The sequence below is a fragment of the Filicampus tigris genome, chromosome 11 (genome assembly GCF_054856515.1).
Source record: "Filicampus tigris isolate MCC_2025a chromosome 11, RoL_Ftig_1.0, whole genome shotgun sequence".
Classification (NCBI taxonomy): Eukaryota; Metazoa; Chordata; class Actinopteri; order Syngnathiformes; family Syngnathidae; genus Filicampus; species Filicampus tigris.
The window spans coordinates 9,426,166-9,452,742 of NC_141227.1; the positions used below are offsets into that span (position 1 = coordinate 9,426,166).

The 26,577-nt window shown below is 41.0% G+C and overlaps 1 protein-coding gene across 2 annotated transcripts in view; it reads right to left on the reverse strand.

Moving 5' to 3' along the window:
• Positions 1-26,577, reverse strand: part of ptk7b (protein tyrosine kinase 7b) — a 71,003-nt gene that overhangs the window by 20,702 nt on the left and 23,724 nt on the right. For both annotated transcript variants that reach the window (XM_086046061.1, XM_086046060.1), the window contains one exon: positions 2,754-3,050. In XM_086046061.1, coding sequence (XP_085902187.1) covers positions 2,754-3,050 — 297 coding nt within the window. The remainder of the gene's footprint in view (positions 1-2,753; positions 3,051-26,577) is intronic.

Genomic DNA, 26,577 nt, shown 5'->3' on the forward strand with positions numbered 1-26,577 from the left:
AAAATAATAATGATTAAAAAAAAAAATTATATAAATCTGAAAAATTGTTCAATAAACATGCTTAAAGACGTTTCAACAAAGTTAAGAGTTTTCATGTTTTTTTTAAGATTTTGACACCAATATTGTCCTTTTTACTAAAAATGCATATCGGCTCCAAATATCGGTTATCGGCCCCGCTGACTAATAATCGGTATCGGTCCTGATAAAAAAAAGACACATCGGTCTATTTCTACTTAAGAGCACACGCAGCTAATAAAACGTAGATTAGGGACACATTGATTAGCGCAAGACGGCGTGTGTGTGTTTGCTTTTGTTCGTGTGGCTCAGTGCAGGTTTGCAGGGAGTGCAAAGTGATGGAGTGCGTTTCTCAAGCCGATTGACAATGCATGCAAGACATTTCCCAAACGTTAGTCCGCCTGCGTGTTGTTCCAGGGCGTCAGGCGAAACGTCGCCTGCGGGACCAACAAACATGCTGACAAAGGCGAGGCATGGCCCCGACGCCTCTGATGGACGCCTTCTCGCCATGGAGACCCAATGACCAGGCAGGTCAAAGGGACGGAGGGGGGGGGTCGAACCCCTATTAGTGAACACAGAGGGGGATAATTACTCTGAATAACTCTCAACTGACAAGATTTGCTTACCACCATTGAGAGCAAGATAAATTAACTCTCTCCCTCTTGCAAGAGGCTGGGGTGGGGCAGTCGGGGGATAAAAACCTACTGTGTTACAGTACATGTAGACCACACTGCCCCTCCCCCTAAAGCTCATATTTACTACTATGCACGCAAAGTAGCATACACATGAGTGAACACTCAAGCAGAATTAGAGCCAGAGGGGGTCTTTCAAAGCTGCGTATGGCTTTATCACCCGTTAAATGTATGTTGGGGAAATATGAGAGCATTTGTCATAACATGCTCTGATCTATGCAAAGCGAACCGCAGAGAGAAGCCAACCTCTCTTGACAGAGACAAATGAGTTGATACACAAAACCAAGCGTTGGAATACAAATTAATGCTGGAGGATTTATTCCTGAAAGCTACTTTATGATGTGAACATTTAATTGCAACACAGTAAGAAGATACACTATTTAGTAAGTTATCATATTCTATAACAGTCAACAGTCTCAATTTGTAAACTTGCAGATTTCTTCATATAATTCAAATTTGGCAGGGTTGTTAACAATAACAACACAAGACATATTTATTTTTACTTTACAGGGTCTTTACGTGGACTGGAGTTTGACCAAGCTCCGAGAAGAGATTACGTTTGACTTGTGGAAGGTTTCGCTCTACTGTTACAGGACTGCACCGCACCGTTAATTCATCTCCACACATCACTTTGCACAGCAATGGAAAAGTACTGCCGGTCAAAATTGACCAAGATTAACAATGGGCGAATTAATATTCTAATCTGTGACATGTCTTCTCATTAAACTAATGTCAAGGAATCAGTTTGAAATTTTCATGCAAAGGGCTAAGCAGTCATGTGTGAATATCACGAAAGAATGCCTCGAAGCCAGCAATGTGCAGCCGATGTGATGCAATGTCTCTTCAGTGGTTTGACTACAACATATCAGTTTCCATTGTTCATTTTCAAAAAAAAAAATGTTGGTGTGGATGCTATATTCATAAATACTAGTCAAGTGTTTCAAAAACAGCATTAAAAGTAGTACAGTATTTCTCACCGGCATTTGCGCTGAAATCACTGAAACAGATCAAACAGTAACACTGTGGCAGTGAAACTATGGATGATGCTTGACAATCTTTGCATCCACTGCTGATGTGCCTCGTCGTCCTCATCAGACTAAAAGAATGAAATAGTCCAAGTGTTTCAGTGATATGGGTGGGCTTTTTCACTGGTTTACTCTTTGCACATATTTACACTATGTGAGTAATGCACTTCACTGTTCAAAAGGGATTACACTCGGCTATATACAAATGGTTGCTGAGCTTTATTAACACACTGGATCATCTTTAATGATCACAACACATTAAAGCTGCTTCTTTAACATGAGAGGAGCTTTAGAGAACTGAGTTTCTTTTGGCAATGACACAATGCACTTAACATGACAGGCCGCAAATATCTGCTCGTTGAGACGCAACATAGAATTGAGACTCCCAGAGTATGACAGACTGTTCATTTACAACTAGGAGGTCTTGTTTGATTATAACAATTCCTTGAAAACAGACACATGCCCAGCCCTCCAAAAAGAAAAGACAAATTTCAGTTTGAATGTAGCGAGGAAAGAGAAAATGCAGTATTTCTATTGCTTTCTTTTAATCAATGATGTTTGGCTAGGCTGCAAATTAAGCCAAATGTATACACTTCTGTGCCTGCTTCTGAAGATGCCTTCATGACAAAAAAAAAGGGAGAAAAGGGGCTGTCATTGATCCGAAGTCTCAAAGGCTCAAAGGTACAAGCAATTTCGTAACATCCAGACTAAGACACATGGGAAAAGAGCGTGTGATGCAACATAGAAAAACACGTTGCATGCAACAAGAAACACATGCTTGGTGGCACTTGTATCAAGTTTAATCAGGCAAAGGAGAGGAAGCCTCAAGAAAATGCCATCAAATTGGAACCATTCCCTCAGCTTTTTAGCAGCCGCCTACACTGCAACTTTTGTCTTGCTTTTCTGACCCAACAAACTGGACGCACATCCTTTTTGCCATAATGAAACCCTGCCAACTGGTCATTTTCTCACAAGAAAATGAGGTGAAGGTTGAGAACCTGGCCTGAAATGCAACACTTACATTTGATGTTGAAGGAGGCGTTGGTGGAGTGGAGCACCTCTCCCACGGCTGTGTTTTGTGCCACACACTCAAAGTTTCCTGCATCCAGTCGGCGGTCCACAGTGATGAATTTGAGATTGCTGCCCTCCTGGTGGCGCCTCTCGCTGTTTTCCAGCGGCTGCCCATTGTGGAGCCAACGGTAAGTGACGTCGGTCGGATCGCTGACTTCACAGCGGAGCATGGCGCTACGGCCATGCAGGGCATCCTGAGACTTGGGCTCCCTGGTGAACTGGATGGCAGCAGCCTGGATGGAGAAAACTGAGAGGAAAAAAGAGGGACAATAAATAACAGGATCAATTGACACTGTGTGAGAATGTTTCAACATTATTTGAACTAGAGGGGGAAAAAAAAGTGTTGTAAAATATAGGGATTTAACCATGAATCGAAAATCGATTTAAAATCGATTTGAACTGCTTAACTCATTCACTGCCACACATTTTCAGACCCTCTTTTACCCTAACGTTTGAAAAAAACATAAATAAATTCCCGGGATTGAATGGCTGGACTGTGAAAAGACACAGATAAATTCGTCAATGGCAGTAAATGATTTGAAATATGCATTGATGCAAAATATAAAAGAGCCATATTGAAATTTTGACCACAAAGGGATTTTTATTTGTAATGATAACAGTCAAATCCATTATACATGTATTCATTTTCCTGTTTAGTTCTGGCACTAACAAAACACTGATAAGACCAAAATGTCATTATGCAGTCAAAATTATTAATTCACTTTCAAGTTTGTTTTTAGTAATGTTACAAAAAGTTACTTTTTGTAACAACAACAAAATAAAGATGTTAAACTAAAAACATATTTTGGTTTTAAAATGAGTCATTCATTTTGTTAAAAAAAAAAAAGATCTTTAGAAATCGAATCGAAATCGAGAACTGAAAATCGAATCGAATCGGGGCTTGAGTGAATCCATGAGTTTTCCAATGTAACAGGCAGCCACACACACATGTACCAGTCATGTGCCATCAGTTTACAAAGATAGCCCTCAAATGCAACACCAAGTGTTACACACACACTTTTGAGTCACACACTTGAATCTTTCATGACGCATATACCAGGACTGTGCGATAGATACATGTTTTCTGCTCTATTTAACCACATCTGACTGGAGGGAACTAAAGGACCAAACCCTGAACCGAAGCTCCAAGAACACGATACACCCGCTGTCATTGAAATGTGCTACATTATTTACTTTGGTAGGGGTGGAATTAGTTCAACTTGGAACAGAGTATGTGATTCGAAGTCTTGCAGACAGCGTGTATTTCAGTTTACTAATATACTTGTCACAACATTAAGTACAACTGTACAATATAATAAGATTCAATGCAATATGTATCCACTTTTACAAAGATATTGCTCAACTGAATTTCCCGATTAACAATATGTTTATTATTGCGGTCGTAGATTGCAGTGGTGTAAATCAAAACCTTATTTAGCTTCATATTCCAAACATCCTTCAGTGTCAAGTCCAATTAGTGTTACGATGCTTGAACTCTCGCAGTAATCTCTCTTCGTGTTCCAACACCTACCACAATGGATCTCCGTAATCTGTCAAGGCAGTCCTCATGTGCATGTTAGCATACCTGATGTCAAGTTTGTTATCATAAGGAACGGTCCACTGCTAAGAGTTGATGAAGCGTACCACCAGCAGTGTGTGGGTGATGTGTGTTATGGGGGAGGGATGTGTCTCCGCATATTGAAAAATTGGAGACTGGAGCCAAGCCACAAGAGAAATTTTCCAATAATGTTAAATCAAAGAGCTTGTTGAAGCCAAGGCAATACCTCAATGTTTGACCCTCACGAGCCCTTACAGAGGCAATGTCCCTGTCATCATCAGATGAACACACTTACTCAAACCCAAAGCTGCGAGAGAGCTGGTGGCAACTTTGGCAAAATAATCTATTGAGAGACTTGTACTACTTTTGCTTCCAAGTGAGGTGATACAAGTTAAATGATTGGAGCAACAGCAAGTTGTGAAAATACTACGGTATTTGTTGTTTAATAGATTTTCACCCAAAAAAATCTATTCTCAAAAATGGCACAAAGATCATACATCAGATATAGCATACAAGCTAAGATGATTTTCTATGCTACTTATAAGTAACTGTTCCTCTTATTCCTATTTTCCATGTTCTTATTGCAAAGGCATTAGGTAGGCAAAATACTCGTTGTGTTCCAGTTTATGGACTTACCTTGGCACATGAGCTGTGAAGTAATAAAGCCCTTCAGCTACGTACTTCCGTTACAGCGCTTGGTTTAAAAAGTAACAATAGCTTGTGGCACTTTTTTGGCATTCAGGTCTGGCAGACAAGTTGGGTTAATCTTTGTGGAGGTCACAGTCTAGTGGGCTTTTCTTCAATGGCAACTTAAGTGTGGCAGGCCGATTTACAGATACCACAGGGACACCCGTTGACAGATAATTGACGCTAGTCCCCTCAAGTCTGTGAAGTTGCAGTTAGGGCTGTGCAATTAATCGAAATTCAATTTAGATTTCGATTATTACACTCCGCGATTACAAAATTGGCATAATCGTAAAAAAAACGATTATTAATACTAATTTTGAGTTGTTTTGAGGCATGCGCACACAAGTTACTCTGCCGCGCCGCCCTCTTCAAGCTAGCTAGCTAGCGAGCCAGCCAGCCAGCCCGCACCCCGCAAGTCACACTGCACACGCTCCTACTCAACGTTTTAACAGAGTAACACACCTAAAACTGGCACAAGACCCGCCACAGGAACGACTTGTAAACAAGCAAGACAAGTCGAAACCACTTATTTGGTTACATTTTGGGTTTTCCGTGGAAGACGGCGAGCAAAGACGTATAAAGTGCAACTTGTCTCTGCATCCACCAGCAACACAACAAATCTATTCAACCATCGTTTGGTTTACGATGATGTTATGATACACCAAAGCAAGAAAACACCGAGTTAGATTTGGCGTCGTCCGCAATCGGCACGAGGGATTTATTCTAAATAACATATCTTATGCAAATATACACTACTTTTACGAGCGCCAAAATAGAAACCATGCTAAACATTATTACTGTGACTTAAGCTAAATTTCTTGTGTAGTCTATATTATGAAGTCACATTTTTTGTGTTCATTTTTGTTTCAAATTGCTTGAAATGCAATTTGGAAACATATTATTGGTCATTATACTGTAAAACAGTTTATATATGGCCTACTGTAATGTATTGTATAATGTATGTATTGTATAGATTACGTACTATTATGTAACAGTCAACATTCAAACTAGTTTTACCCAATCAGCATATTAAACTTATAATTTATCAGAAGCAAATTACTTTAACTTTGTTTACTTTGTGTAAATATTACTTTAAAAACAAAACAAAAAAGGCTCCAGACAAAGGTCTAAATGTGTAGATGAATAGCATGTCTGTTATTCTGTCAAAATTGGCATTTTACTCCAAGCAGTTTACTACTTTGGCAATTTATAAGTGCATAGCAAGTTAACTTGTTTGTTTATATAAGGAAACCATACTTTAACTTATACATTTGCACTTAATTTTTTTTGAATAATTAAATTAATGTTGTTGAGTCCAAAACGAACTTAAATTATTATAGCGTTTCAAAGAATTTTGTCTTAATATTTTTTACATGTTTAAACCTGTTCTTGTTTTGTAGCAAAAATAAATAATCGTTTGAATAATCGTGATTTCAATTAATACCAAAATAATCGTGATTAATATTTTTTTTCATAATCGAGCAGCCCTAGTTGCAGTTGTGTCATCTTAGACTTTATATGGTTAAATAAAAATTGTGAGAAAATCTGATGACACAAGAATCGATATGAAGGTCTAAATAACATTTGAAAAAAATAGCCTCATGCAGAAAGGGGCAAAACTAGAATGGCACTCCATAGAAGCATATATGAAAAATGTATTTGTCTCATGCATACAGTACATATAACTAGACAATCATACCTTCTGCATATGCTACACACCGCACTGGCCTAGTAGCAAAGGTTCATAACATCGCATGGTACATTTCTCTCAACCCATTAAAAATTGTTGGCTAATTTTCCTCATGGTCAATCACAGAAAATCAGTAACATACCCATCTCGAGTTGAAACACTATGTTTGGGCATCCTGCCACATAGAACTCTATTAAGAGGCTGTGGATTTGATCTGTGTAAAACTAGGAAGAATCAATGTCCTAAAATTCACTTCAAATAACAACAGAACAGCCTCAATGCCAAGCATGCTGCTGAGTTGTGAGACAGCCAAGTTCCCCTAGGCTCAGCTGCCTTGGAAACGTTTTTGTACATACAGGATGATATTCCGCGTGCCGTTTTGAAATGTAGCAGAAGAGCAGTGAAATGACTTTTACTTCATACCTGTTGACGTAATATGTCTGTGCACGTACAAAGTATGTGAGAGTGTGCTTCCGAGCGCACAAAGGGGGAATGACTTCCGGGAAAAGTCCCCGCAGACACAGACGGCGCACATGAGGTGTTTACGCCAACCGCATGATGAGTGATGAGAGGAGGAGAGTGATGAGACGTAGGGAGGCACCGTCTATCACATTGGAGCATGTCTGCCAAGTTCACAGTGGTGCAGCTCAAACCAAGAAGAAAGGCAGGTGCCATGACCTACATCTTTGAAACAGACTGAAGCACTGCCTGTCTCATAGGGACAACCACGAATGCGCTTCAAAAATAGACATAATATAAATGCAGAGGACTCCCGGTATTTGTGGGGGACAAGTACCCAGTGGGAACACGTATGACGAAAATCTGTGAATAATTGACGCCCATTCGATCGCATTGCGTTGCTTATTTAAGGATCGTTTTGTTTAGAAAAAAAATAGAGAGAATATCTGTTCGTTTGTTTTTTGTTAACCTCAATTTTAAACCCATTTGGACAAATGCTTCGGCCTGACTTTAGCGATATACAAATCACAACTGCAGTGTGAGTGAATAAAATGATTCTTTCTTTGCCTGTGCGACCGGATCGAAAGCTGTAATGTGGCTCGTGTTTTTCCCACTGAGCACACAGGAGAAAAGGAATGCTTGGACTGAGTGCACGGAGGGACACACAAAGAGATAAGCAGGACAAACAACGGCCGAACTTCTGAGGGAGCTTCAAAGTCAGGGGAGTTGAAAGAGAAATTTTGAGTGATAAAGCGGAACCAAACTAGGATTACGACGGGCAATCTTATGAATGTTGTGAAAGTGAGGTAGCACTACGGAGGAAAATTGCAAGTGGACATCAAAATTACAGACGTCATTCACACTGTAGGGTCCAGACGTTTAGCATGCAGTCGACTGGGGAAAAAAATATTGCATTAATGTCCGTATAATCGAGTGGAAAATACGATGGATAAATATACCCAGAAATTAGATGGACATTAACACAAGTAGGCCTGCAAACAATGTTCCCAATGTTTAAATTAATACTCTGATCAACAAGTGTTATGGCCGTAATGGTTGCACTTGTCACCATGGTAATGAACAAGCCACAACTTCACAATAACCATATGATTAACAGAGACCTAGCCCTTGGCAGGTGTAATGTTATATTAGAAAAGTACATCTACATTAATATAACCCAAGGCTAGGAAAAATTAACCTAGTGGATGTCTTCAACGGAGAACATGAGCCGTGTGACAATAATTACACGACATGGTGCGCATTTCATTTTCTGTCTTTTTCTTCCTGGCTTGAATTTTTTGTTTGATGGGCTGTATACATTTGCTGTACGCTGAGTGGGTGAGAGAAGTGTGCAACTGCACACACACACAATTTAGAGGACACAATGGCTGCGACTAACAACGATTTTAATAATCAACTAATCTATTGATTATTTTATTGATTAATCGAGGAATCTGATTTTGTTTTTTAAAAACACGTTTTAACTTCCATCTCTATATTAAAAAACAGGCCCTCATTTGAAATTGACGGTGCAGAAATATAAATTCATTAAGATTCAGGTTTGGTCCGTAATATGTCAGAAAATAGGTAACAATGTTAATTTTGTCGTTTTTTTTCTAAAAGCATGTTTAAATGTTTCATTCTGATTCAACACTAAAAAATAAGTCTGCTTTCATGGAGGACTAAAGAAATCTGACATTTACTGTTGAGAGGCTGAAATTCTGAGTCTTTGGACAATTTCAAAATAGAACAAGATCTCTAAGCGATTCAATGATTATTATAATGATTCTGGATTCATTTGAAAATTACTTGTCGATTATTACATTAATCATTGCACCTCTACACTGAACTGGCTTGCCATTTATGTCACCTAATATGGCTAATTATTTCATATACTGTATGCTTTACTAGACGAGAGTCGATAGTTGGGGTTGATGGGCAAATCCCTCATTCATTGAAGAAAAATGGTTGTCAAGTACTGCAGCTGAAGCAAGCAAGCCAGCCAGCAAGGGTGCAATGCTGCTGATCACAGCTTATTAGGGAACTGAGAAAATATAACAATGCAGAAAACAATAGCGTACAGGAACAAACTTAACATGAGTAAATACAATTACCTTTTTTTTACGATTGTAAAACAATATCCGGTAAATTGTGGCAAACTGATAGTAGAGTCAGAGTTGCACTGAATCAATATAAGTCAACGGGTGGTTAAGTGACAACTTTAGGATGCCTTCCCAACAGCCCTCGGAGGCCACCCGTGCAACGACCCCTCCCTTTGCTTCCTTAATCTGCTGCAATGGTGACCCAAAGCCCAGAAAATTAATGGATGGGAAAATTGGCTTTGCAACTACAAAAGCTGAGTGGGTACTCCTGACTATTATAAGGATCAATACGCACTTTCCGGGAATTGTTTACAATAATACACTAATGCACCGGTGAGAGAAGCAGGTCTATGCAATATTAACATCCAGTCCGATGAAGGTAACTGACAACAAAGTGGAAGTAAGAAAGTAGGTTAAAGACTGATGGCTGATGCTGAGCGGATAAAATGTCTGCACGCAGGGATTCTCCTCTTCGATTCACTGCACCGATGACCCCATTAAGCTTGCCTTGGCTGGCTGAAATATCAGGTGGAAGTCACCCTCAAGTCGGTCTGATTCATGAATTCACTGTAAAAGGATCAGCGTGCGTCAATACCGAGTTCAGTGATGCCTGTTAGCAAATATTGGCAGAAGTTGCTGAGTTCATGTATCTGAAAAATTGCACAGCGCCACGAAGAAAATTGAATAAAAAAAAAACAGCATGGGAGGATTGTAAGAGGATGAGTTTGTGTCAGGTCGTGTTGAATTTCCTTGTAAAGTGCTGGATTAAGTTTTTGCTTGATATTGATATTGAATCACAATGACTGCACAAGGTTGTTGTTGTTATACAGCTGTGGCTGGGAAATGAATACAAAAGTTGTTTGTAGAACAGCGGTACACATAGAAAACGATCAGGAAGCAGGCAGGGGATTGATTCCCACGCAATGCTCGTTGCTCGTCTGACTAATGTTCAGGGACTAGTTTGCCTTTGGCCCAAAGTTTGCCTTAGGCTCAAATCCCAGTCATGACCCTGAAGAGGATAAGTAGCAAGAGTGTCTCACTGCTCTCTCCATTGTGGGGACAATTGGAAAAATGGAGATGATGCCATTTGTCTTAACAAGTAACTAAAGAGTGATTAAAACCAAGGATGCTTATACAGAAACATTACCCATTTCAAATATCATCTATATGTGGGTTGTCTCAGTGGACCGTGTCAAAGCAAGGCAAGAGCAGAGGAGGGGTTCCCAGTGACAAGATGGTGGAACATAGTCTTGGCTTCACAGAAATGAGCCCTGCTGATGCATCGACTGGAATAACCACCATCGTTGTGCTCGGATGTTTATCCCAAGGACATTACAGTCACTGGCACCCAGTTCTAAAAAGCTTAGCACATTAGACCATTGTTTACACCGGCGGCAGCAGTGTTATACATCCTGTCAAGTACCAAGAATAGCAATCATTCACAAAGATTTTCTGCCACTGATAACAATGAACGACCGCCAACAATGATCATGTTTACATTTTCAGACCATTCTTCAACCAGCAGCAGAATCAATATCACCGGATAAAATGACAGTGTGACACTAGACAACAGATCTTTACTGAAATGCACAAACAAATGGGAAACCTGTCAGCAAATATAAGAATGCAAGAAGCACAGAATTAGACCTCTAGACTGATCCAAGAACTAAGATCTTTGAAGAGCTTAATTCAGAGGCAGAGGCAAACATCTTGGTTTGTTTTATGCCTATTAGACGGCTGGACGGGGGCTTTTACTGTGAGCACTGAACGGAAAAGATCCTATCCATTTTTCAGAATGCGCGGGAACGCTAATGCATACAGCTCTGGGAACTATTCTCTCTTTAAAAGCATCTACTCTGATAGCTGGAGAGCCAGAAGCGGCAGATAGGACAGTGAACAACATGGTCAAGGAAGGAGACCATCGACCGCCTGTGGCCAATTCATTCTAACTGGAGCGGTGAATGATGGAGCAGTGCTCTGTTGAATCAGTGAAGTGAAGAGACGGTCAACTATTGTAATACTGAGATTTAGCATGATGCACTGGAATGCAAAGTAAATAATATCATCATTTTAGTCAGAAGGGTTGTAAAATGGAGTGAATGATATAGGGATAAAAAAAATAATAGCGTGAACACATTTTCTGTCTAGATTTGGGCGGGAAATGAGAACCATTTCATGCTTCGGGATGACCATAATTCCATAATCAAATCTTGGAAATCTAGCCTGGATGACAGCCTGCACTGTATTTTCCGAGCGAAGCCACAGACAATCCATCACTCGAGGCACGGGCAAGATAGTTTTTGAAAGCTGAAAGGAAAACCTCAGATGGAAATCATTGATAGCTTCATCCGCAAATAAAAGATTAATTGAAGTGGAGATGAAGGGTACTGGAGCCTACTGGCAGATCTTTCATGGTCTGACAGCAAACCATTGCGTGTGAACTGTACAGTACGTGTGTGACAATTGACAGTTAGCTGCTTTAATATTCTAGTGGAAAACCCCTAAACAAAAATAAATGGGTATGCCTACCTGAACTTACTTTATACTGTTGGCCACCGTAAATGTTTGTTTGAACTATTTTTGGACTGTTCTGTTGAAAGGATTCTGTTAAAGTACCTTTTTCACCACCAATACTGAAGTTCCTTGCAAAGCCGAGTGTCAACATTGGCTTGGTACTTTCAGCGTGAACCTCACAAAGAAATCTCCAGAGCATGAAGCTGAAATCTAGCCCAAACAAAGAGGTCAGGAGTCCTTATTTATCTTGACAGCAGAGACGTTTAACAGGACACAATCAGACCAGGTACAACGTCTCTGTCAAGCCATTGTGACCAAAGTGACAGTTTGGTTCCGAGTGAATCTCAGCCTGGTCTCATTATTGACCTTTGTGAGCTTTTGTCAACAAGGTTTAACTATAACGTGTAAAACAGAGGGCAACATTTAATCTGAACTACGGTCTTCACACAGTTAGTTTTGTGAACCGGCCTTGAAAATATGTAAGTGACATGATGAAACAGAAGCAGGACATCGTCAAAAAAGGCATTTTTTTGCTTGAAAAAACAATATATTATTGAATCATTACTGTCAATTAAACATTGACGAGACAAGTCATTCCCAGATAAAATATTACTTACAAATCACGGCCATTTGATAAGGTGCACTTGCAAAATCTATTAAATTACAATAAAATTATAATAGTCTGCTTTTATAGCTAGATAGAATAAGATAATTCTGATAATTGCCACTGAATTGGAGGTAATAATTCATATATTTTGTCATTTCAGTTGTTAATCGCTTAATTCTGATTGTCTGGAATCGACAGACCTAAAATGGAGTGCACTACTTGCCCGTAAACAGCAGAGGCTCTGTTGATTCAGTCTCAACTAGGTTAGAATCAAACGAAGACCATATCAGCCAATGCCTAGACCCACTCGGACCACCTGCACCGGCATCACTCCTCCAGGCTTAATTATTCCACTCAATACAACAAGCTATGATATTGGGACAGGAACAGAAATGAATAATTAATCATGTGAATAGGCAGAATTTTTGACAGATCTTTCATCGGATGTCATTATAGTACCTCATACATCATACGGGTAAGAGCTTAGCACAGATGAATGGAGCTCAACCTTGAACAATGGAATGGTTCAAAGAAAATGTATAAAAGAACAATTCCGACCTGCCTCAATCCAGAACATCAGTAATAAGGTACCTGCTGGTACTATTTAAAATCGGCAGGAGACACCGCTGTGTTCATCTACTGATCCAAAAAGGGAAGTTCAATTGAAAGAGGCAAATTTCTCAACAGTGCCAGGGGTGTGCATACCTGTTACCATATTGCAATCCATGCTCTTATTGTACTAGGTAATTGCGCTGGGTAAAGTGATACGCTTCTGTGCAAAAAAGGCCAAGCTTATTATGACGAAGCTAAACGAGATCGCCTTCATTTTCTGCATGGTGTTCTCCTTTTTACCGGTGACAGCAGGCGGCGGCCTCAGCACCAAACCAGACAAAGATCCCAACTCCCTTGTTTATTACCAGGCAACACTGGCATGGCAACCAGTATGCAAGATCTCCCAATGGAGCGCCACACCATTTTGTTTTGCTCTTGCTCAGAAACCGTAATCTATATGTGATCTACATTCTGACAGATGTACATAATAGAAACCTCAGCCTAAAAGTCTTGCTTGCAATTCTTGTTTGTCAGTAGATTTATTTCTCATAAAAGCTCCTGAAGTTATATTTTGACAGATGTCACCACTCCTGCACCGTTTTCAAAGGATGACCCATCCATCCTTCTAATTCTTGGCATGCCTGCACTCCTCACTTTCGGAAAGGAGAAAGCGTTCCCACATGGTCTCCTTAACAGAAATAATAATAAAAAAATACTGACGCAACAATGAGCAGAGGAGGTGGAACAGTCATGAATCTCATAATAAGCACGCTGGGAGACGGTCAAGAGCATTAAAACGTTTGTCGGGCTCCACCTATAAAGCAGCCAACAGGAACAAGACAAAAGTTATTCAAGCAAAGTTGAAGTTGTAAATATAAAAGCTTGCTAGCCTTAGCGTGGATTAATTATTGTTGCGCCTTCTTGAACACAGAAGATTGCGACCTCAACACAATGTTATGCTACTTCTTACTGTGGTATAAGGTAGAGGAGGTGGCTACTTATGTGAGAGCTGCTGCTCATAAGAAACATTTCATAGCAAATATGAGCACACATCGCTCATCATGTTCGCCGAATGTGTCCCTCCACACCTGCCTTTATAACTGTCAAGCTGAATGTCAGAGCTACATCTAAAATACAGTTCGACCGAAGATGACCAGATTTCAACACCCGCTCATAAGAGGCAACTGTTGAAAAACAGGCTGCCTAATTCTTGCCACGTAGCCTTTGAATCGTGAGGACAAAGGACGTGTAGGCAGGTTGAGGGGGAAAGTCGCGCAAAGAAATTTGACAGTGACTTACAAAGAACAAGCAATTAACGGCAGTGAAAACCCTTTGTGGCATGCATATATGTGTGCCTGAAAGGAGCCATGGGTATTATTACCCGAGCCTTCTGAAGCAGCCACCATCCTGTAGCACTGCTTTTTTCCGACAATGAATTTGGAAGCAATTATTAGATTAGGCTGGATTAGGTTTTGCCCAGGTGAGGAAAACTGGGCTGTTTTCCATGTCGTGGGGTCTCAAAAACTTGGCACTAATCTGATAATGAGACTTTTTAGTGGGAACACAGAAAAGAAAGGCTACTATTCCTCCGCGGCAATTTTTTTTTAAACACAAAGAGTCTACACAAACATGAAAGCCTAACTGCGGTCTGTTTACTCACGTAAATGTTCAAACTATCCTGCAAATGGCCTGAGCAAAACTTAACAGAGAATTTAGTATAAAACAAAATGTAAACCACACTAAAGTTGAACATCTGGGGTCACGCTTCACAATATTTCCAAGAATATGAGCCAATGCTGGAAAATTAATGTGTAGTGAAGCAGAGACGTTCTGCCTTTTGCATCCAGGCTAAACACACAAGCCTGATAGATGTTATGGACCAAAGCGTCCACTTTTTAAGTGGGCGATTTAAGAATCAAAGCGTCTCTGTAGTTTAGTGTAATATCACCAATATCAAATATATCAGAGGGAAGAAGTGGTGTACTGTTCAAAAGCATAGTTGGGCATTTCACTAAAATGTTGTGGTCGCCTTCCGTCTGCAGCCGGGTTACCCTGCCACCGTCTATTCGCCTTTTTGTCCGGCCAGACCAAATAGTAATCGCCTATAGTCCGGTCCGCCTATCATTTTAAACTGGCTTCAGTTAGCTCACTGTGGCATGGAAGCCTCATCGCGGCCGGACTAAATGGGTCTCCTTTTAGGACCCAGAAGATGTCAAAAAGCCTCAGCCGCGGCCAACGGGAAACGGAAGCCTTGCCACGAAAATAGACGATAACGTCCGTTTACCGGCTACAAAATGGGCGTCTGTCATAGGCGGATAGACCACCCCGTCACATAGGCGCAATGGCAATCTGGGAAGTTTGATATGATTCGGAGGCCATTTTTTTGGTTTTGTTTTGATTGATGATGCACAGTTTATTTTGACGCCAAACTTTGCTTCTGATTACGTAACTTCATACCTCATTGTATGTTCACCGGTCGAGGTATTTTATCTACTTTTTCTGTTCAAATATGGTGTGTTTTGCCTCTGTCATTATTATTTCTTTGTTTGGTGGAGAAATGTAACCAAAAGTGGGGTTTGGGGTGTTTGGGTTTCTTTTTCTTTTTTGTTCAATTGTTGTGTTGTTTATCACTTGTTTGTCTGTCATATACAGTAAAACAAATAAAAAGATGGTTAAAAAAAACATCCCTTGTAAAAGTATGATCTGGGGACAAACAACCTTAATGGTTTAAACAGAGCTTCCCTGCACAACCCAACAGGCTTACAGCCATTTCGTTTGGCAACGTCTTTTTCAGAGTCTTTTTCCCTGTCATTATAGGACTTAATGAATGAAGTCAAATCTCTGGTTTTAGAAGCATATGGCTGGAAGTTTTTTAGCCATCAGTGCTACCCTGTTCTCCACAGGCGGTGCTGGCTGATACCTTCACCTACCTCAGTTATGTCCAAGCATGAGCGCAAACAAAGAATGAGATAGCAAGCTAGCATCTTCCTCACAATGCCCTTGAAACACATGCACACACACCTTCCTGAAAGCCAGGCAATACACATTGCTACAACCCTCTTTAGTGCCTTTCATACCCACTTAGTCCAACTCAAACATGCACAGATGTTGATGCTGGCAGGGGCTAATGTGACAAACCTGGCATCGAGGTTGTTTCCATTCAGCTCTTTGGTGTTACTTTGCTTGCAGAATTTTGACACGAGTGAACATAGTGTGGTCACCACACCTTATTTAGCGTCAATACAGTATTTCCTCAATTCTACTGTAAATAAACTCCCTGTGACAGTGAACCACATTTGTGTGAGTGTCCATTTGTCTATTAATTCACAGATTTTGGGACTAAATATAAATACTGTTGAAGGAAGACAGGATAGAATAGAATAACTTAATACGTACTCTAAAATATTATTTTACTATGTTTACTTTGCTTGTAGGGCTAAGTATGGCCAAAAATTTGTCCTCTCAATGGAATTTGGAATCATGTTTATTTGAGTTAAACAACTAGTAAAGCACATTGATGCTCATGTTGACATGTTTTTGTAGCCAAAACTGTAGTCTGACACAAAATAAAAATTGATAAATAAATAAAATGAAAGGTGGTTGGTATGACATTTCAGTCTTTTGGAAACAATATAGCCCAATGTGCTAGATTCCATGACTCTAAAATGAATGATCACTTTGTAGGAATGTAAACCGCAGTACAAGGATTTTGCACACGTGTGCTGAAGAAACCATTAGTATTTTAAATTTCAAATACCAGATTTTTGATACCTTTACATTTTATGGTTGGCTGGGTATATGCTGTGGTAAGGGAACTTGCAACATTTTCAACACCTCTGTTCATTTGAATAACAGTAGTAGTGGCAGGATGTAGCAGAGCCCCTAACGTGCCTTTGCAATTACCTTTGAAAGTTATGTTTGTATTAGCATACAGAGAGTGGCATTCACTCCACACATCAGTGGGGAAGGTAAAAGAATAGGAAAAAAATAGAAAAGTGAAAAACGTGATGCAATGAAAAATCTTAAAGGGAAACCGTTTTCTATTTGCATCAAAATATTATTAAATCTTATTTAGTATTTTGCAGAAATACAGTTAGGCAGGCTTATTCAATAACTATGCAGTAGAGTATATTATCATCAAGAATTGTAAAAGCACTTATAGATTCCGTTACTTGGCAACATGCGCCACTTATCGCGTTTCCACCCACTCAGCTCGGGATGAACGCGGCCAAGGTGATTACATTGCTTCTCTGAACAACTGAATTCACCCTTCACACCCTCCTGACAAAAGTGGGTTTTGTTCACAGTGCAAACATGACAGCAGCGAGAAAGGTTGCATTAACTAAAACCACAATTATTGTTGGCTCGCTTTTCATAGGTACTCATTTGGGGGTCTCGTTACAGGAAATTGAATATTTGAGCCCCACGATGCTTAGCCAAAGTGTTTTTAAGTTACAGCAGATGATAAGTAGTGGAGCGAAGCTCAACATAAAAAGATCCTGAGACAGATATGAAAAGTGTTGGGTTATTTACATTTGAAGAATTGATACGGCACAGCTAAGATTGTATTGTGTCATATGAGGGTTGATATGGGTAATATCTGTACAATCAACCAGGCACTCTAATCTATAATAGAAGTATTTTCTTAGGCCTCAGGTCCACTTAGGATTCTCTGTTCAGAGTGGAGCACTGCCGCTTGGTCAGTGACAATTGATAATTCAGTCCACCTGGTAACACCTACATCATGCCAAAAGAGCAATATAATAAGCAACAAGGCTGCAGCCAGCAGGTTAATTATCTAACTGAAGAAGTCTGCCCTCAAATATGGCTCCCTTTGCAGGTTCTGTCAGTAGTTTCTTGTAAATAGCACTCATCGGTGCAATGCGTTAGTGATTTATGTATGTGGAGCACTGCCAGTGACATTTAACAGAAGGTCAAGTATCTGACATTAAATTGAAATATTTCTTCTTTCACTTTGGTGCCCTTGGTAACTGCGGTATCCACCCATGAAATGGTCAAGCTGATGACGCCGGTGTGTCTTTATTAATTAAGTTTAAAGATTTGCAAACCACATCAAAGAAAATATAATGGGATATGACGTTAAGAGTTCTGAGAGACATATCCTCTCTAAAGTGGGTTTTTTTTCCCGCCGGGAATGTTTGTGGTCCAGTAAAGTCATTGATTGGTTTCTTTAAAATGAAGAGGAAAAAAAATACATGTAAAACAATCAGCTCCCATTCTAAACCCACCAACACCCTAATCATATTCCAGGAATCGGTGAAAGGAGGACTGTATTGTCAAAGGATACATTCACACATCAACAACAACATACTGGCTTCCTGTCCTCGTAAATGTAGACAGCACTGGAAAGCGTTGAAGCCTGACTGGCACAATGACCTCCCTCTGAGTATGCTGTCACTCACATTCTGGGAAGAGACCTCGCACTGCAGGGGATGGCGCAACCCCCCCTGAGACTTCACGAAATGACACCTTTACAAGCTCACACACTCTGGGGCCACTAATTGGCTTGCCATGACTTTGTGTGAATACTAACTGGACGAGGGCGCAGCAGCTGTTACAAGCAATTCCCTCAAATGTGAAAGGAAAACAACAAGACAAGGAAGCAAAAGGGAAAAGTGTCTATATGCGTGTCTGCCTGGGTGGAATAAAAGGGTCGAATCTTAAACTAAACTACCCCCATGCGCAACTAATTACTTGGATATGAAGCTGGAGCTCACCTCCTCTTTCTGTAGGATCCACCCATCTTAAGTATCTACGAGTATGACTGCAGTTTCCTGTTGGATTCCCCCCCATCTTCCTTATCCAAGACCCATAATCATTCACATACTTATCAACACACAAAGCGAGGGCAGATTTTTTTTCCCCCTCAAAAGTACAAATGTTCATGTTTCCCCATATTGGTTGCAGCTGGTGACCTGCTCAGATATAGTATGACTGGCTGCCTCAGAGGGAGTAGCAGAAGCTTTTAAAGAGTTGGGCATCAAAGTGTCGGTCATCCAAGACAGTTAAAGGTCAGGGTGCAAACATTGAAAACCTTTTTTGTAGCCCTCTAGAACCCCCTTTACAATGCATAATAACTGTCATTAAAATGTGATTAGGTCGTTGGTAGACAAAAGTTTAATCACTAAATACAATTCAGAATGTGCCGTCTGCTGTTTGAATCTCGTGCCCCCTCATCTTCGACTTTTTCCGCAGATGTGACGTCACAGTAGCCGGAGGATTCAGTGACTACTAATCATGAACGGTCTAATAACGGCCCCTTCTGTCGGCCCGTTTGTTTCAAAATCCTCTCATTCCAAAACATTGCTCGGCATTGAATGTGCTATGTTTGTAGCGCAGGGAAATTGTACAGTCTATGGTGTAGCGAGCGGTTGAGCTATATCTACGTCACTTCCGGTGGCTAGAGCCACGATTCCTCGAGTTTCCATGAGGTTCGGAAACACTCGGAATGAGTAAGTAAAACTATTTTCTAATTGATCTGTGGTTGACAACTTGCAGGATGTGACTTTTATGCATTATAAAACCTATTCACACAAAGTTTGAGTGGTTTGATAAGGATAATATAAATATATTATGTATATGTAAATATATTATGTATATCATAAGTTTACCCTTAAAATGAGATTTATTGGTCAGGCCCAGGCAAACATTTAAATAAGGAAAGTGAATAAGAGCATTAGGTATTGTTTCAATATCAGGAGACCTACAGACATGGTGGTTCTTTTGGCTGACATAAAAAAAACTTTTTCAAGCAAATCAAATTTTCATCTAGCTGTAGCAAGAAAAAAAATAGTGTCTATGGCAGTCAAAAATGAATGTTAGTTTCCTAATTTAAGAAATTTGAAACGGCAATGACCTGTTTTTTTGACTAGCTTGTCTCTCTTTAACCCTCCTACTGCTATGGGCTCATCTTGGCTGTGTTAAAGCCAAAAGTGCATCCCAAAAAAAAAAGGTGGCAGGAGTAATATTGATATTCTAAATTTAGAATTAAATAAATAAATTAAATGAGTCTTAACCATGAGACCTTTGCCACCATGGGAGAGCTGGCCATCCTGCTCGCCCTGTGGACCTCACTGACAGGCTCAGAACTCACTGCTTCGTTGCCTGTAAAATAGACACAGTGGCCTATTTATAAGGAGGATTAAGTAAAGAAAAAGTCAGCAGGAGGGCTTTTTATCTCTGCCAACATTCCCAGCCCAAGGGAGAGAGCTCATTCCAAGCACAAAACAGCACATACATGTAGCCTGACGTGATCAGTAGCCCAACACAGAGCTCTCAGAGTTCAACATTTGCAAAGAACAATGTTAGGAGGTGCATGCATTTTGTGTAAGACAGTGGCACAAAGAAAATGCTCAAAGTAACACCATCCCAAAAAGTAGCTTCTGGGCACTGTGACATCATTGGAAAAACGGACATGATACACAAAGATATTGGGAGTGTGTGGGGGGACATGTTCCAAGTTATTTTGCAACTCAGGTGAGGTCAAAGGTCAAAGAAATGAGTCTTTGTCTTCTTTCAGAACTACTCTTGGTGTCCAGGGGGACAAGCAGTTTGTGTGCATGAGTGTAGTTTTTCCTTTACAAACTAGGGGTATGAACTACTGGCCTAGCATCGATATTCAAGTGTTAACATTACTTTTTACAGATCAATATAAGAGGGGAATGTTTTGAAAGCATGGATGAAACTTATTACTTTTATGTTGTCAGCTTGTCATCATGTGAACATAACAGCAAAAATGTGGGAAAAAAATGTGTGGAAAAACGCTACTTGAGTCCTGCTATCACTACATCTGATCTTTAACTTTAAAATGGCAGACTATTTTTATCGCTAGAGCTTGAAAAGGTGTAAAGAAAACCCACCATCAGCAATAATTACAACATATCCATCAGTTGCAATTAAATAGCAGATGTGCACCGTTGTACATGAACGGTGCCTTCTGCCATGGAAATTTAACCTCATGCTTCAGACATACTTTAGCATGTCTTCTAGCACCAGGACGTTCAGCTTACAATCAATGCATAAATGCAAAATGATATTAGATCAACTTATAGTGCAAAACTGGAGCATCTGTGTGTAATATCACTCCTGTCGCCAAAGAGGCATCCAGTCACACTGATCCGGCGTCTACCCATCTGATCTAGACACTGAAGCCAGACTATCAACCATACCACTATGGTCTACTTCTGTGCCAATCATAATGAATAAAAGGTGGGATGGATGAGGCATGATGGTGAGTAACATCCATCCTTTATACATAACACAGGACAAGTGGGGAAAAAAAGGAGAAGGACAGCAAAAGCTTTAAGTAAGGACTTGGACACATACTGTAGATGCCTGTTTGTTTTCAGCAAGTACTTCGGAGGGATGTATTGATCCAAGGTGCTTTGTAGCTTGATGTCTAGACCTAGACATGCACCTCTAATGGCCAGTGGGCTTCCAATTGAGAAGGGATGCGAGCAGCATTGTGAAGAGATGACAAAAACTGTATTATAAGAAGTCTACAGGTCATCATTTTTAAGTAATGCAAGTAGAGAAATTAAGAAAAGTGGTTAGTATTTATGGGGAAGGCAATGTTAAAAAAAAACCAGACTGGAGCAATGGAATGCATGCAGTGTATTCATCATGCATTTCTGTCCGCTCTAACAGCATCTTCCAGGCATTTCCATGGCAACCTCTGAGAAACTGTGACCCTCCCTCCTGGGAGATGGTGGCAAAGGTCAATTAAGGATAATTTATTTTGGTGGGGAAAGTGATGATTTTCCTATCTTCAAGTGGCCATTCTCACAGTATGCGCACTCTTGAAAGGCAGAGCCTTCCCGTCCCCCATTACCCATTAACATATCCTTTGGGTTGTTGTATTTTCAGAAAAAAAATAAAATGTGTTGGGTAAACGCAACAATTCCAGTAGCCTGTTGCAATCGTTTGTGCCCAATTCAGAAAAGAAAATATTCAAAAGATAATCGTTTGGCAAAAACTGCTTGGCCTCAATCCCACCAACGGCATTGATGCTTCTTTTACTCTAATTGTGTTAGTATCCCTGTTAACCTCAATATAACCTTTGCTGCCCCGAATATGAACATATCTAACACATCGCATCACAAGAAATTGAAGGCAATGTCCTCTGCACGTCTGTAAAGTGCATGACCAACCCAGAAGCTACACTCCAAACTATGGTGTCAGTGAGGGCCAACGGTGAGACGGACTTTCATGCCATGGGAATGTTAAGGATGCACTTGACAAAGCTGCAACACTAAATTGACCTAAGCCCCCAAGCCAAGGCAGCAAGTGAGGGGATGCGCAGTCTTCACCTCTTGTTAAAACAGCAGCACTCAAGTGTTTGTCAAGACAAAATCAAAATCGACACAAATATGCCTATATAGCATATAATGCCATCCGTCAAACTCAGGAGATACTATACACCTAATTCAGGCAAATGACATTTACTGAAGAGTTATTTAGATGCTATCAGTGGCCCATGTCTTTGTGCTAAGGGGATTAGCACCAGTGTGCCCAGTGCTGAAAGGCGCTTTTGTGCCTTCAATCTTTAGCGAGATGCAAGTGAGGTTCAGATGCCTGTGTGGAGGGTGTCAGTTATCAGGGATCCTGCCATCCCTTGCTAATCTCTGGCTCTGCAGAGCTCCTGAAACTTGGCCAGTCTGTTCCATGCCAGCCTCAAGAGTTTGCTCAAAGTAGGGGGACAATGATAGGTATTCACTGTGAGAGCCAGTGGACCGGCAAGCCTCTCTACTTCAGGGAGCGGTGTATGCATGTATGGGCAAAGCCAAGGTTGGAGGGCTCAACCACAACTGCCTTAGCCACTCCATAAATCTCTAAAATTAGAAGTTTTATAACATGAATGAAGCTCAGTGACTCAACTGTGTGGACACTATGTTAATGTTAAAATGGTTAGAAGATAGGGATGCTTCGATCGATCGGGCACTGATCATGATCGGCCGATATTCGTGAAAAATTACGTGATCGGAATATTCTATCAAAGCCTTTTATTGCCGATCAAAACATCCGATCACCCGCGGCTCATGCTTGGCTGCCGCGAGACGAAATGGCAAAAATGTTGATTTGTTTAATACGCGACGACGTCCCTCCGTCCAAAAGCATCACTCGCGCCGCCCTGCACGCAACCGCCCGCGCGAGCTACATTGACTCCAATTGAATCGCGCCGCCAGAAAGGCTCCCTAACGCAGCTGCGCCTCCGCTGTGAGCAGAGGGGAGGGACGCAACACAAGGCTGCTAAGCATGAGCTGCGGGTGATCGGATGTTTTGATCGGCAATAAAGGGCTTTGATCGAATATTCCGACCACCGCACTTGGTGTGAACATAGCATGTTTGCTGTGTGTGTGGAGTTTGCGTCTTGTAATACTGTACTTTTGAGACAGCTGATTATTTTGATCTGTTAAAAACTGCGTTACTAAAAACTGGTAAATGTAAGTTTTTCAGTTACCTTTGTGACTGAGTAATTGTTGTATTGTGCCAGCAACGGTTTTGTATTTCTTCATGCTTTTGAAAATATATATAGATTTTTGTCAAAATGACGGCAATAATATGGCTGGTTTTTTTTCAGATAATATTGCATAATAGCAGTCACCAAAAATAAATGGAAAAATATACAGATATTCCATGTGATCGTAAACGGCCAATCTCATTCATGCATGATCGGTATCGGTGTCATAAAACCTGATCGGAACATCCCTACGCATTTCAAATCCAATATTGGTCCCACCCAAAGTGACAGTCAAGATAAACTAACTGTAGGGCCCTATGATGTTAATACTCCAAAACAGACATTCATAATGACAAAAATGCAAAATACAATTACAACGCTTATCTATCCATACATGACCATTTCTAGGTGACAATGAACTTCAGATTCAGAAAGACAAAGATAAAGAAAGATAAAACAAAACAATTGCCAATTTGTCATATCACTGCCCTACATAGAAAAAAAGACATAAAACGCTTTCATAAAACTTTAAACACAGTAATAGGTTATTCCATTATATGCAAACATCGCTGTTCCAAAATTAATGTGGAATTTCTGCAGGGTACACTAGTTAATGAAAAAGTAGGTTACAGAAACACAGTACAATGTATTCACCAAATATGAGCACGGCTTCACCCTCCCATCCCTTCAGAAGTCGGATGCTTTAATTAAATGCAGATGAGAAGGCGAAAGAAAAGATAAGCGACAACGCTAATTAACAACTTGCGATGCTTGTTGCCGTAGATTAAGATTGGGGAGTAATGACAGCTAAATGAAAATTGGGATCTCTTTTTTTTTTTTAATGTTGAATTCATTTGTGTCTGCTTTGTTTTCTCCAAAGTGTGCTGTTCAGGGTGGGAGTAGACCTCCTTTCCACTCCACTGGAAAGCAGACTTGCTGAGGGGCAATCGTAAATGCTTGGCTGCAGAACTTCACAGAGCGGCATCTCATCTCCTCCTCCTCATGTGTCCTGTTGTTCTGCTGGCCAGGTTCAGTGGCTGGGACGACCCTTTGCCAGTGATGTGGACACACACAATCTACCCCTTTTCACAGTAACAAAGAGCTCGAGATTGTTGTCTGGTGTGTGTGTGATGGTAAACCTGGTCTTTTTAGTTTTTTCATGTTTGAGCTTGAGGCCCAGCTTAACTTGATCACATTTAAAGGCACACGTGACATTAAAATTAAGACATTGCATTTGAGGAACACTGAGGATACTGCACACACACATCAAACAATGGAGGACTCACATGTTTATTAACCTGCTTGATAGAAGCATAGTAATGACAAAGCTCATTGGCTTTGACAGCTCTAAAAAAAAAAAAAAGTCTTAATCAGTGAGCAAACACTGCCGACACGGCACGATCGAGAATTCTGTGGCGTCCCAATAACAAGCCGTGGCGCACACGCATTTTGGCACTGCAGTGGAACGTCGCTTGGTCCCCATGTCTCTTTTTAAAGGATGAAAGGAGTCGAGTTAATTGCCTTATCTACAATAGAAACCACCCTACAAGGAATTCCCATTTCCCCCAGCAATTAGGAATGACTTCCCTCCAGTTACTTGTGAACAAGGCATGGGGTCGCACTCATGTGGCATCACCAGCAGTTTCTGTCATCAGCTAACCTATTGAGCATGGAGCATAAGATGGTGTCTCGAATGACACGCATGTAGCAGGTAATGAAACCAGTGAATATCACATGAAACATTTACATTACTCGGGTTGGTCGTAAACCCGGAGCATCCCGTCTTTGCTCCTCTCTCTGACCGAGAACAACAAACCACTATAAACAATAATTACACGGTGAGAAGCCTGGTTAACCAACTATGCTTGTGAGCAGCCCTTGTTTTTATGATTACAGCGCAATCATTTGAACTAATTACTTCCCTTCCTGCTTTACACCCCCATCTCATGTGGGTTGTGCACACAGAATGAACAATGTTTTGCTTTTCCCAGGATTTAGGCTGAGGGGGGTAATGTGGGAAGGAAGGGGGTGGGAGTTGATGAAAAGGATGGGCTGTCTGCCTGGTTTGAACTCGCCTTAAGTGACTCGCGAGGAGGTTTGAAATGTGCATGAACTGTGAAGGAAATGAGTCACAAAAATGTCTGTCATGGGTTCATTTGTATGGACACCACAGCCTCCTTTTGTACTGGAGTAAGATGTGCTGAGGCGCACTCCCCTCATCCTCCATCAGTGAGCTACAACCCCCCCCCCCCCCCCTTCAAACCTCTAGAATGAGCTCTGTACAGTTGTTCTACAAACAGCCTTGTCTACATGACTATGGTTAACAGCTCACTCAGAGTGGGCTGGGCAGCACAGCCCTGATACACCAAACCGACGTCGGAGGTCGTGAAGCGTCGTGGCGTCTTTAAGTGCCGTCTGATTGGTGTAGTGACCACCGTCGTAGTATCGTAACCCGTCTGTCAGCGTCTTGGGGGCGTTTAGGTAAATTGAGTCGGCGTCGCCAGTCGTGACATTTGGTCACTCGGATTGGCTGTTAGCTAGCAAATCAGCGCTTGGAGCGCCAACGGGACGTGACAAATGCGGATAAACAGTGAGCACGCCTTCGCTGCCTTAATCTTCTTACAAGTACAAGAGCGAGGGTTGACAATGTAAGTATTTCACAATACCGTGTCAAGAACGTGAGGGTTTACTTCGCGTGGGAGTTCGTCGTGAGCGAAGAATATAGCCGAATGCATTGTTTACGTTGTTGTAATCCGCCCCCGGCCAACATCTTTCCGGTTGGATTTTTCTAGCAATGAGAAATAGTGAGTACCGTGGCCGATGGTATGGAAGGGTATTACATCTTATGCTTGCGCAGAAGGTACTTTCATGGTCAGCGCCGCTGTCTGTCGTTGCGGTGTGTTTTGCCAGCGTGACGTGCCGACAGCCGGCCGGACGCCACAGGTGGTCACTGTTGGTGAACGTCGTTTTGGTGTATCAGGGCCTTATGACATACCCAACATAGCTCTATCAAGCAAAAGCGGGGGGTGGCCATGCACTAATAAAATTGCTCAACTACTGAGAACCCCTGTAGAAAGTATTAAAACAAGGGAACATCTAAGGTTGAATTTGCCTGAAGTCACATA